Below are 13,652 nucleotides of genomic sequence, written 5' to 3'. Positions count from 1 at the left end.
TATCGTTTTGTTGGTTCTGAAGAGTGTGTTCCTGTTGGTGGTTTACTGTAGTTTCCTTAATAAAAAAGTTGCCAAAACGAGTTGGTTCTTGCTCTATAGAGTTAGCACTATTGATGAGCTTACATAACTGTGTGAGCATGTGTAAAACATTCAACAACTTGAGTCTTCATACTTAGTTCAACCAGAAGATTAAATGACAGTTGCAAACTTGAAATAAGGCCTCAGTTCAACTGAAAAATGGTCACAAATTTAACAAGCAATAGATTTCAACAAAATGCACATTTTCCTTACAAAATGGGGAATAAAAAATTCATTAGTGTGCTACAAGGAAATTTTGCATAAGAAGCAGAAAAAAAGAAAAACTGATTCATCAAACGAATTGTTAGATTTCATGAAGCCTTCTACATTACAATAACTTATGATGCAATGAATCATACTGCACTGTAATCTAATTTGTTGTATTGCTGAACATTTTATTAAATAGTTTTCTTCTACATCACATTGTTTTCTTTAGTCTCTGGTCCAAGTTCAACAAAATTTCTATTTATATGCAAAACTGGAACACGATTTATGTGAGTTCAACTTACAGGGTTATCACTCAGTCCCACATATTGCATAAGTCCGGGGTATTAATGTACAACCAAATTGCTAGGTGGAGAAAGAAGGAGAAAAATATTGGCTACAGCCTTGTTGAAGAAATCCGCCTGGCATTCACGTAGCAGCTGTTACTTATTAATTGTTTTGATTTATTGTAGTGACATCCATGTGATTGCGTGTAGGGGCATGGAGCATCCTCCATGAGAGGATTTGAGAATGGGAAGTAATGTGCACAATAACACTTTTCTCAGTTCTTCTATACACTTTCGACAGTAGATTAAAAAATAATATATGACATTTAGTTTCTTTTAATTGAGTGTAGATGTTAAATCTAAATACATAAATTGCTGAAATTCCATTACTGCATGGATAAAACTGAATTATTCTGCATACCTTGCGAACAAGAGGACTCATATCATATGATACAGTATTAAGTAGCGTCATGGCAATGGTGTGATCGATATTGTTGGCATGCTCACTTCTTTCGGTGACAGAGTTGATGAAAGTTCCCAATGCATACACAGCTGCTGCTCTAACCTGAAAGTTCGGAACATAAAAATATAAAATTATATGAGCAAGTTCACAGGGAGAAAAATATTAATTTCAATGAGTAGAAGATGACATTTTGAAAAAATATGTTACTAATTCTATCACGAAGGGAGTGAGAAGTAATGAACAAACATATTGAGTACTTCACTATTTTCAGCTTTTGATGTAAGCAAATCTTTGTTATGTCTGTGAGAACATTACAGTTGATTAGCCTTTCTTTCTGGAATAAAAGGATGATTGGCAAAATATGACTTCTGCTAAAACAGAATACACGCAAAACTCTGAGGATTGGAAAAGAATCACAGTATATTGGTTTAATTGGATCAAAAAGTGAAGCAGCAACAAAGGAATAAGGAAGAGAGTATTGTCTAACACTAAGAAAAAGCCCATAAAAGAGTTAGGTAGAATAGAAATAGACACAAAAACAAGAGAAATAATGGTAAATATCATAAAAAGTATGGAAGATGTAATGGAGTCTGACTGTAAAAAAACAAACAACCGAAGGAATAAGAGTAATCAATCATCATACACAAGTGGTAGTTAAAAAGTTTTAAGTATCCCCTTGAAAAAACAAAATTGCATAATTATTTTTTTTTTGTTTGCAGATACATGTCTGCCGCCCTAGTATACACTGAAAGTTTCATAACATGGGTCATTATGTGGAAACTCATTCCTTGCATTTGAAGGAGAAGAAGACTGTGACAGTTGAAACACCCCTGTTATGTCCTTTATTGGGTTCTGCATGATTACCAAAGCTGCCAAACAGTTAATTATTATTATTATTATTATTATTATATGACCATGTGCTTAATGGATGTAAGGCTATCGGTTTTCCTGCTGTGGCTTCAGGGGTATTTCAACCAAGTGTGGCTGTCCTGAGACGGAATAGTTAATGATTGAAAGTTTGTCTATTATTAAACACCATACAGGTTGCGATGTACAAACTGTATTGTATTTTCTATGAACACACAAATTCTGAGGCAGCTGCTACCTTTGCCTTACACGTCTAATTATGGTTATATCTTTTATTGGTTGCTGATTTTAAGTACTTCGTCACACGAAATGATGATGGTTAACATTCACAACAATCCTCACTGCAATCCATGGTTTTTGCTGGCCGACGCGAAACATGTAATTCGGCACTTGTCACTTTTGGTTTCATATCACTTGCGAATCAGTATCGATGAGGGTCCACCCCACGATGATCAGGGGGACGCGCTCATTTGTCATACTCCAGTGAATTTACTGTTTATTACTCACTCGAGCACCATTCTTGCCCATCTCTCCAGTACCACTGTTCACTCGACTCTCATCTCATTGCCTCCTGCAGTGCTCGACAACCGACTCCTGTGTGCTATCGACCTGGGTGTTGGATACTAATATCTATGTTCGTGGGGTCATGGATCCCTTACACAGTCCATGCTGAGTTGGTGAAAGTGCATGGCAAGCATGCACCTTCATATGACACAGTTCTAACATGGTGCAGCTGCTTCCAGTGAAGTGTGAATGATGAAGAATAGAGGGTCAGACCATCTCTCTGTGAAGAACCAGGAATCAGAAGAGACGTGGCGGCCCTGGTGCTCGAAGACCAATGTATCACAGTCAGGTTAAAAAGTGGATAAAATGAAAATCAGTCATGGATCAGATTTCCACATCCTGCATGACATTTAGAACATTTCAAAGGTTGCTCACTACTCATTGTTCACCACAAGTACTAACATACATCAAAAAGCCCTCCAAACAAAGGCAGCAGAAAAACGTGGCTGTGTCAGACAAATCTAGGTGACTTCTTTAGCTGTTTAATCACTATGGATGTGTGCTGGGCATATAACAATGACACCAGGACAAAGGAGCATAGCAAGCAGAGGGAACAGGAGGAGTCACCACTGACAATAAATGAGATGCTCAGTGTGTTTGAGACTGATATGGTGTAGTGCTAAAAGATTAGACTCAAAAAAGGCAAACCATCAGGTGAGCCTACTACCAAAATTCCCAGATGAGGCTTGAGAAGTTGTCAAGACAAAGTATCGCGGGACAGTATCCAAGGTGGAGTTTTTGTTTCATGACAATGTTACAGCACAGTCATATATGCTGCTATGTTTTTGAGGGTGTTTTTAACATATGTTCAAAATCTGTCAGCTGGCATTGATTTTAACTTTTCTTATGTCGTTTTTGGTGATGAAGTCTTGAGGCCAACACTATGTCTATGTCAGATTTTGTTACAATGCTGTTTTCTGCTTGCAGTTTTTTCTTTAGAGTTTTAAATTTTGTTCATCACAATTATATTTGAATTTATCTTTTTCAGTCTGTGTTGGTATGTTTTAATTTCTTCTTTTGTTAATTCCTTAGTTAGCTCTACATTTACATTACTGCTGTCATGTTTTCTTATGTAGTGAGAATATATTCAGATTCTATAATGAGATCTTCTATTTGTTGTTCATTTGCTGGTAAGTCAACATTGTGTCTTAAACCTTTTTCTAAGAGCAGTTGTTCATTTACATTTAGTACTGTATCTGTAAGACTGACCGCCCTTGGATAGGAATGATGTGTGTGAATGTGTTTGTTGTTATGAAGTTTTGTGTGGTGCAATTTGAGATTTACAAGTTTCTTATTATGCTTTAGTTACATTTTGTCAGTTGTATTGCATATCCAGCATTTGACTTTTTCCATGATGGACATGAAAATAGCAGGATTATTTCATTTTTGTGCTATATTGAAGTGAGTATCAACTTCAGATGGCACAAAAATTAATTTGATGTAGAAAGTATGTACAGTGTTATCCCTGTTAATGGAACGATAAAACTAACTGAAGGAAACTTGAAGATACAAAACCAGCTACCTCACAAACACACACACAAATAATAAAACTGTCACAGTTAATACTACAACAAAATTATTTTGAATTCAATCACAAATACTAAATACAAGAAGAAGGTTTACTGAAGGGGTTCACCTATTTCAGGAACACTAGCCAACATTTTCTAGAATCATACACAAAAATTACTACTTGAAGACATAATAACAAAGAAAAGTTGCATCATTATTTACTGGTGCAGGTACATGAATAACATAATATGCGTGACAGATGAACCTCAAAATAAGATACAATAACTACAGAAAGACATAAATATGATGCAGAAGGACATGAAGTTTACAACATCAGAAAAGCTAGAAGACAAACTCAACATTCTAAACATAACCATAAGAAAAAACAACCACAACCACACATTAGACATAAACAGAAAACCCACAAGTGACACTATCTTAAATCTACCTCGAACCACCTACAATATCAGAAACAGGCCACAATAAAAAACATGTTAAACAGACTGAACAGAGTCCCCCAAATCAATTCTGATTAACAAAAGGAAATGGCCATTATGCAACAAATAGCTTTAAAAAATGGACACAGTAAACACTGGTAGAAAACTAAACAGAAAAATAATACACAAATAATGAAAAAACTAATCAAACGACATCAACATGTACAACTTGCATACCAACAAAAAATGGCATACAATGACCTACCACACCAAATTCACACATAAAATAAGTAACATAATCAAAAAGATGCATAACCATTGCTTACAAAACAAAAAACTCAATACAAAAACACATACCAAAACTGAAATCGAAACCAGACAGATATCAGCAATCTGGTGTCTATCAGCTCTGTTGTGGTGACTGTGAAAAAATATACATTGAGATGACTGGTAGGACATTTGCCACAAGATATAAAGAAAACATCAGAGCACTGAAATATGGTATAAACCATTCAACAGCATTAGAAGACCATCTAAACAGGAATACCACAGACTGGACACTATTGATGAAGATATGACCATTATAAGAATCAGTAAAGACAGAAACCTCCTATCTTTGCACAAAAATTTCTACATACACAAAGCTTTAACACAAAATAAAAAGTTGCACAATGACCAAATAAAGATTGGGAATCAAATACTACATAAAATAACTGAATAAATCACATGAAAAAGAAAAGGGCCTTTTCCATCCTTCACCCCCCCCCTCCCCCTCTCGCCCCACTCCCCAAATCACTTTCCAGCACACCACTACACTATACACTTATGTCCACTCATCTTTGCTTCTTCCTCCCCCACCAACTCCTTCACTACTCTTATACAGTAAATAAATATACAGTAACATAACTAAACAGAACAACACACATACTATGAACTATAGAGAAAGAAAGATAAATACACAGATAAAAAAATTAGTGGCAATGCTGGCAACACTACAAACACAAAACATACTTAGGAGTATACAAGGAAACAGTGAACAATGGCGTATGAAATTGTGCTTTGTTAAATGTAAAAAAATGCATAGGTTTCGCAAAGCAGTGTAAACTTAGACCACTATTATCAGTACCTAATGAATAAAGAAACCAGACACGTGCTGGTAGATGACATTTCCTGATTTAAGCAAAAAACCAAGCAAAAATTACTGCAAGTGAAAAACCAAAAATTTGTTAATGAACTGTTTTTTTTATCTAGAAAACACATCAAAATGTACATATATTTAATTACTGACTACTAATGATGCTTTACTTAACTACAGCTAAATGCGTCTGGTGAGAAAAACATGCATTTTATTGCAGTTGTAACAACGGAAGAAAAAAATATCCTCACAAAGTGTAAAGCACCTACAGATAATATGGCCACACAAGTGAAGAATTTCATGGTCTCAGCTTGATTTTCTCAAGGTGATACTCAATACTTTTGTGTGTGTGTGTGTGTGTGTGTGTGTGTGTGTGTGTGTGTGTGTGTGTGTGTGTGTGTGATATATATACAGGATGGTCCCTTGATCATGACCAGGCCAAATATCTCATGAAATAAGTGTCAAACGAAAAAACTACAAAGAACAAAACTTGTCCAGCTTGAAGGGGGAAAACCAGATGGTGCTATGTTTGGCCCACTACAGGGCGCTGCCATAGGTCAAATGGATATCAACTGCATTTTTTAAAATAGGAACCACCATTTTTTATTACATATTCGTGTAGTTATGTAAAGAAATATAAATGTTTTAGTTGGATCACTTTTTTCGCTTTGTGATAGATGGCACTGTAATAGTCACAAACGTATGGCTCACAATTTTAGACTAACAGTTGATAACAGTTAGGTTTTTTAAATTAAAATACAGAATGCAGATACGTTTGAACATTTTATTTCGGTTGTTCCAATGTGATACATGTACCTTTGTGAACTTATCATTTCTGAGAACGCATCCTGTTACAGTGTGATTACCTGTAAATACCACTTTAATGCAATAAATGCTTAAAATGATGTCCGTCAATCTCAATGCATTTGGCAGTACGTGTAATGACATTCCTCTCAACAGCGAGTAGTTCACCTTCCATAGTGTTTGCACATGCATTGACAATGCGCTGATGCATGTTGTCAGGCATTGTCGGTGGATCATGATAGCAAATATCCTTCAACTTTCCCCACAGAAAGAAATCCGGGGACATCAGATCCGGTGAATGTGCAGGCCATGGTATGGTGCTTCGATGACCAATCCACCTGTCATGAAATATGCTATTCAATACTGCTTCAAACGCACGTTAACTATGTGCTGGACATCCATCATGTTGGAAGTACATCACCATTCTGTCATGCAGTGAAACATCTTGTAGTAACATCGGTAGAACATTACGTAGCAAATCAGCATACATTGCACCATTTAGATTGCTATCAATAAAATGGGGGCCAATTATCCTTCCTCCCATAATGCTGCACCATACATTAACCCACCAAGGTCACTGATGTTTCACTTGTTGCAGCCATCGTGGATTTTCCACTGCCCAATAGTGCATATTATGCCGGTTTACGTTACCGACGTTGGTGAATGACGCTTCGTCGCTAAATAGAAGGCATGCAAAAAATCTGTCATCGTCCCGTAATTTCTCTCGTGCCCAGTGGCAGAACTGTACACGACATTCAAAGTCGTTGCCATGCAATTCCTGGTGCATAGAAATATGGTACTGGTGCAATCAATGTTGATGTAGCATTCTCAACACTGACGTTTTTGAGATTCCCGATTCTCGCGCAATTTGTCTGCTACTGATGTGCGGATTAGCTGTGACAGCAGCTAAAACACCTACTTGGGCATCATCATTTGTTGCAGGTTGAGGTTGAATGTTTCAGATGTGTCTGAACACTTCCTGTTTCCTTAAATAACATAACTATCCGGCGAACAGTCTGGACACTTGGATGATGTCGTCCAGGATACCAAGCAGCATACATAGCACGCACCCGTTGGACATTTTGATCACAGTAGCCATACATCAACACGATATCGACCTTTTCTGCAATTGGTAAACAGTCCATTTTAACATGGGTAATGTATCACGAAGCAAATACCGTCCGCACTGGCGGAATGTCACGTGATATATACGTTTGTGACTATTACAGCACCACCTATCACAAAGCGAAAAACGTGGTCCAACTAAAACATTCATATTTCTTTATGTACTACACAAATATGTAATAAAAAATGGGGGTTCCTATTTTAAAAAAAGCAGTTGATATCCATCTGACCTATGGCAGCGCCATCTAGCAGGTCAACCATAGTGCCATCTGGTTTCCCCCTTCAAGCTAGACAAGTTTCATTCTTTGTAGTTTTTTCATTTGATGCTTATTTCGTGAGATATTTGGCCCGGTCACTATCAATGGACCACACTGTGTGTGTGTGTGTGTGTGTGTGTGTGTGTGTGTGTGTCGAGAGAGAGATAGAGAGAGAGAGAGAGAGAGAGAGAGAGAGCGCACTTTGTGTTCAGTGTTCTTCCTCAGAATCTTTTTACCCACTTCGTCATCATCTTTCATGTACTTTGCATTCTAGCTCCACCTGTTACTTAGGTAAATACACTAAGCCTGTACTTGCCTATCATTATTTGGTTTGAAGTTTCACTATTACATGGCTTGATGTAATTACTGAATACCGTTGTACTGGGAATCAATATAATTTCGAATGGACAAAACCAGATGAATCTTTTTCTGTACCTACTGACAAACTGTGAAAAGATACAGGCAAAAAACAATCAACAAACAAAACAAATTATACGGCAGTGCTTCTATTTGGTTTTAAGCTGGCGTAATTAAAATTCAGTCATCACATCAGAATATTTATGCAAATTTTAGTTTGAAGAAATTTATATTGTTACAAGTGGGAATAAATATCAGTAGTCTGTCACTGATATTAGTTTTCTGTCAAAGTAATCTATCTACAGAACTGAGGAAATGTGTGTAAGTGGTTTAAAAATGTGGTTTTGATAATTCATCAAGCATAAAACTTCACTTCTATAAATAGTTATAATGCAATGTATTTCACTGCTCCTTTTAGCTTGTTACCTCAGGTACAGGATCCTGCAAAAGTGTGTTCAGTTTTTCAGGAGCAATGTCACGCACTCCACACCATCTTGCTTTCTCATATTTGTGCCACAGGCGTCCCAAACAGATTGCAAGCCACTGTCGTAGCAAGGCACTGGCATCTCCAAGCTGCTCCAGGCATATGGACACCAGACTGCCCTGAAGAGCAGCCTCCTGGCCAGGAGGGTAGTCTTTCACCATGCTTGCAAGAACAAATGCAGCAAGAGTGCGATCTTCACCCTGAGAAAAAGAGCATGCCTACAGTAAAATATCAGCACACATAGTAGTTATAATGTGGACTAAACCTGTTTCATATGAGAATCATTCTGAAAGTTTCAAAATGTGACACAAATTCCCATTTTTCCAAAATTTTAACTTCAGTTCTTTTCATGGTACTCTGCTTCAAGTTGTATAAATAAATGCATGTTTTCAAAAAAAATTAGAGAAGCCTCCACAACATGATTCCTTAGAAAAAAAAGAAAAAATACTCAACATAATAATGATACACTGAATTGCAGACAGGCACAATCAGAAGCCTGTTACAATTTAGCTTCCAGCCAAAGCCAGTCCAATCTGCTGGAGATGGCAGTCTTGAGTGCATAAGGCGTGCTTGTTTCTGTGAAAGACTGTGTTTGTGTGTTTGTTTTTCTAAAGGAGGCTTTGACTGAAAGCTAAATTGTAACAGTCTTTTCACTGTGCCTGTCTACAACTCACTGTTTCATCTTTATGGCGAGTAGCCTTTCTTATACTGCTCAGTCTTCAAAAAGATTGTTTAGGAACACTGCACACACTGACCATCATTTCCATGGAATCCAAATTATGTACATGGATAGTTTCTTTCAAACTGTTCTTTTTTATTGAGAATGGAGGGGGAAAAAAGTGGAAGAAAAACATGACATGTCATATCAGGGGCTTGAAGCATATGAGATATTTCTGTGGGGACAATGGGAGACAAAGATGTCTCATGATTTTATAGCTTTCTCACATGAATTTCCAAGGTTGAATCAATGCTTTGATTCTCAATGGCTGTCAGTACAGATATTGAAATGGAGGGAAAAAAAACTTAGCTTTGTAAACAGTCATACCATTATCTTTGACTGATTATATGACACTGCTGCATAAACACTTAGTTCTTTGCAAAACTTCTTGGGAAGTCACTGACCTAGTGTGGTTCTGTGTCATAATGTAACCTTTGCCCTCTTCATCAACGTCACACACCATCCAGTACTTGCTCTGAATTCCATGACACAAGGCATCGGAAAATTCCTCTTTAATGCCTTCATTCAGATAATTTCTCATGTAATCCAGAAGCCTTCAATGCAGTACTGTCACACAAGCAACAAGCTGCACCAAATAATTAAACCTTCCCTGATTTGATCCCCTGGAAGTTTGGTGTGCAGAATTGGTGTTCTTTATTTCATTCTTCATCTGATGCCACCTACAAACATTTTCTTCTGCAACACCAGATTTTCTTCCTGTTGCACAGATGTTTGTGGCCCCTGCTTTACAGATCACTATAAACCTAAAATCAACATTTTATTGTCTGCAGGAAGCAATAGAGAATTGAAAACTCTTAGATCAATGTTCCTCAAAGATTCAAGGCTGTGATTCCCGTTCATTACTGTATGCTACAATTTTCAGTTCTAACAGTGTTGACAATATAAGCAAACTGAATGACAACAGTATGTTGTTTTTCCATGTTTCTTACAGTTGTATCAGAAGAATTTGCCCCAATTGAGGATAACACTGTAGCCAGCCTTGAAATTAAAAGTGCTGCAGAGCAATAGCAATAGCTCATGTTTCATTTTTTGTGCCATATTTCAAATTTTCTCAGCAAACATATTTTTGTTAACAGTAACTTGTGTCCTATAGAGATGAGTACTATTGTAGAGTATTTGCCCAGTTTCAAAGTCAGTTCAGTTTCAAATACAACTGGATTCAGGCTAATTGCAGTTTACACATGGCAGATGTTCACTTTTAGCCAAAGTACTTGGTGTACATTTCCATGGTTGGCAGTATGATAAAATTTGCTACCCAGTCACCACTTCTCTCTTCAAAATACATCCTAAGAAAGCTAAAATACTTAACTCAATTTTTTTAGTGTTCCTTTATAAAGGAAAACTGAGGAGAACTGACCTAATTTAATCCTGAAATAAGTATTAGTGTCAGTAGTGTTAAAAAACAGCTGAAATAATTAAAACTGAATAAAGTTCCAGGGCCCAACTGAACCCCTATCAGATTCTATACTGAATTTACAGCCCATTTAGCCCCTCTTCTAACTACAATCTATTGTAGATTCCTTGAACAACTGTGCCCAGTTCTTGGAAAAAAAGAACATGGTCGTAGAAGTGATCTGCAAAACTATCGTCCAATATCCTTGACATCGATTTGTTGATGTGCCTTGGAACGTATTCCAAATTCAAACAAGATGAGGTATCTTGAACAGAATGACCTTCTCAATGCCAACCAGCATGGCTTCCAAAAGCATCAATCATATGAAACGCAGTTCACACTTTCCTCACATGACATACTGAAAGCTCTGGATCGAAGCAGTCATGTAGATGCAGTATTTCTTGATTTTCGAAAAAAAGGAGGACTCGGTACCACATCTGTACTTACTGTCAAAGGTATGATCATTTGGGGTATTAAGTGAAATTTGTGACTGGATTGAGGGCTTTTCGGTAGGAAAGATGCAGCATGTTATCTTGGATGGAGAGTTATCATCAGATGTAGAAGAAACTCCAGGTGTGACCCATGGAAGTGTGCTGGACCCTTGCTAATCCTGTTGCATATTAATGACCTTGTAGACAATAATAATAATAATAATAATAATAATAATAATAATAATCTCACGCTATTTGTAGGTGTTGCAGTTAACTATGATGAAGTACCATCTGAAAGAAGCTGCATAAATATTAAGTCAGACCTTGATAAGATTTCAAAATGGCGCAAAGATTGGCAACTTGCTTTAAATGTTCAGAAATGTAAAATTTTTGACTTCACAAAACCAAATAGATGTAGTATCCTATGACTATAATATCAATGAGTCACTTTTTGTATCAGCCAACTCATTCAAATACCTGGGTGTAAAACTTTGTACGAATATGAAATGGAACAATCATACAGGCTCAGTTGTGGATAAAGCAGGTGATATACTTCCATTTACTGGCAGAATACAACACTGGGGAAGAGCACGAGTCTGCAAAGGAGATTGCTTACAAATCCCTTGTGCGATAGGTTCTAGAGTATTGCTCAAGTGTCTGGGACCCGTAACAGGGTATACTGAATGTTGTAGTGCCTCGAGAATTTCGATGCAAATTCTAGAGACTCTCGGCTTTCCACCATCTCGAAACACCCGATATTTTATGTACGAGCATGACAGATGGGAGAGTGTCTACATCGCACTGGTTTTCTGTATGTGCAGGGTGGACGTGTGTCAAGAGAATGCTACAAGCTGGACGATTGATCACTGCAGGCAAGTGGTTGGCACACTTGTCACAGACGTTACATGCCCAGCACAAGGAGCAAGTGCACCTTTCTCTGTGAAGTGCTATGTCAGTCATTATTGTGGTCAGTTGAATTATGTAAAAGAAAAGAAAAGACATTTTTTACTTAATTACTGACACTCTAGAGTTGTGAATGGTGGACTTGTGAGAGCCTGGAGAGGTTTTTGGAACTGTATTTATTGTAAAAGTATGTAATAGTTTCTGACGGACCAGGAGTCATTGGGCTTACGAAATGTGATTCATTTATGTGAAAACTGTTACGTGGTGTTCTGTTTGTGGAAGTGTAATATAGTAGGATTGATTTAAAAGTATCTTGAGTGTACGCAATCATTTTAAGAGTAGAGAAAATTCCTGCAAACAGCATCATATCTTCAGAGAAGAAGTTAGGCAGATAGTCACAGCCGACTATCCTGAAAAGAAGATCGGCAAAGCACCTCCAAGTAATTCCAATGATGAAGGAGATGTGAGAGTCTTGCACACCAGCACCACATTGCTTCCTCTAGTCGCCGGAAACCGCCAGAACGTATACAGAAGGGCAGCATGAATGGTCACAGGTTTTTTGATCCACGTGAGTGTGACACAGGAACTGCAAGACTCTTGAAAATAGACACAAACTATCCAAAGAAAGTCTATTAATGAAGTTTAAAGAACCAGCTTTAAATGACAACACTTGGAATATACTACTACCCCTATGTATCACTCACATAGGGATCATGGGAATAAGGTCAGAATAATTACCACACGCACAGAGACATTCAAACAATCACTCTTTCCATGCTTGATACATGAATATGAATGGAAAGAAACCCTTATAACTGGTACAATGGGACATACTCTCTGCCATGCACCTCACAGTTGATTGCAGAGTGTAGATGTAGATGCGGAATGCTTTGTCAAGTTGGTGACACTGTCCCCACCACAGCCTCCTCCTTACCCAAACCCAGTCACCACTCCCATCATGCACTGCTGCTGCTGCTGCTTGCAGTGGGGTTTCAGTTGCCTGAGACTGCAGTTGTGTGTGTGTGAGGGTGTAAGTGTCAGTGTGCGTGTGTCTGTCACCTATTTCTGATGACTAGCTTACTGGCCAAAAGCTTTATTTGTGACTGTCTTTTAGTTGTGTCTGTCTGTACTCAGCATCTATATTGAAAGTGGATGGTAACTGTTGTCTTGACATGAGTAAGAATGATAGCTGCAGTAGAGCAGTCTGGGAATTGAGTTGAAGCAGTGCACTAGCTGGCGCTGTTCATCTGTTTTGATAATGAGTTTTTAAAATGGTTGTTCACATTGAAGTTGATTTCTGTATAAGTTTTAGTGTGAACATGATCAGTAACACCATTTTTCTCAATCAATTCCGCCATTGTCTACTTCCCTAAATGATCAGAACTTTCAGCCAATTAATTACTAAATTCATGGAGAAAGGTAAACAAGAATTCGTTACATTATAACAGCCCAGATACATTACATAAGATGACCGTGACAGGACACTGAATCCTGCAGCAATATTCAAATCTAGTCCAATGGGCGTCATCAGCATATGGGGAGTGAATTTGGTATTTTCAGTGATGCCTTGACTTTTCAATGTTTTCAATGTTTGATAAGAAATGGAATATTAAAC

The 13,652-nt window shown here is 37.5% G+C and overlaps 1 protein-coding gene across 1 annotated transcript in view; it reads right to left on the bottom strand.

Moving 5' to 3' along the window:
* The window catches only part of LOC126162875 (regulatory-associated protein of mTOR), a 307,137-nt gene that overhangs the window by 127,461 nt on the left and 166,024 nt on the right, over window positions 1–13,652 (bottom strand). The window contains exons 12-13 of the mRNA XM_049919663.1: window positions 8,514–8,771; window positions 991–1,134 (exon numbers count right to left, since the gene is read on the bottom strand). Of these exons, the coding sequence (XP_049775620.1) occupies window positions 991–1,134; window positions 8,514–8,771 (402 nt within the window). The remainder of the gene's footprint in view (window positions 1–990; window positions 1,135–8,513; window positions 8,772–13,652) is intronic.

Source organism: Schistocerca cancellata, chromosome 2 (assembly GCF_023864275.1).
Source record: "Schistocerca cancellata isolate TAMUIC-IGC-003103 chromosome 2, iqSchCanc2.1, whole genome shotgun sequence".
NCBI classification, from domain to species: Eukaryota; Metazoa; Arthropoda; class Insecta; order Orthoptera; family Acrididae; genus Schistocerca; species Schistocerca cancellata.
This window is presented reverse-complemented; position numbering and strand designations above follow the sequence as displayed.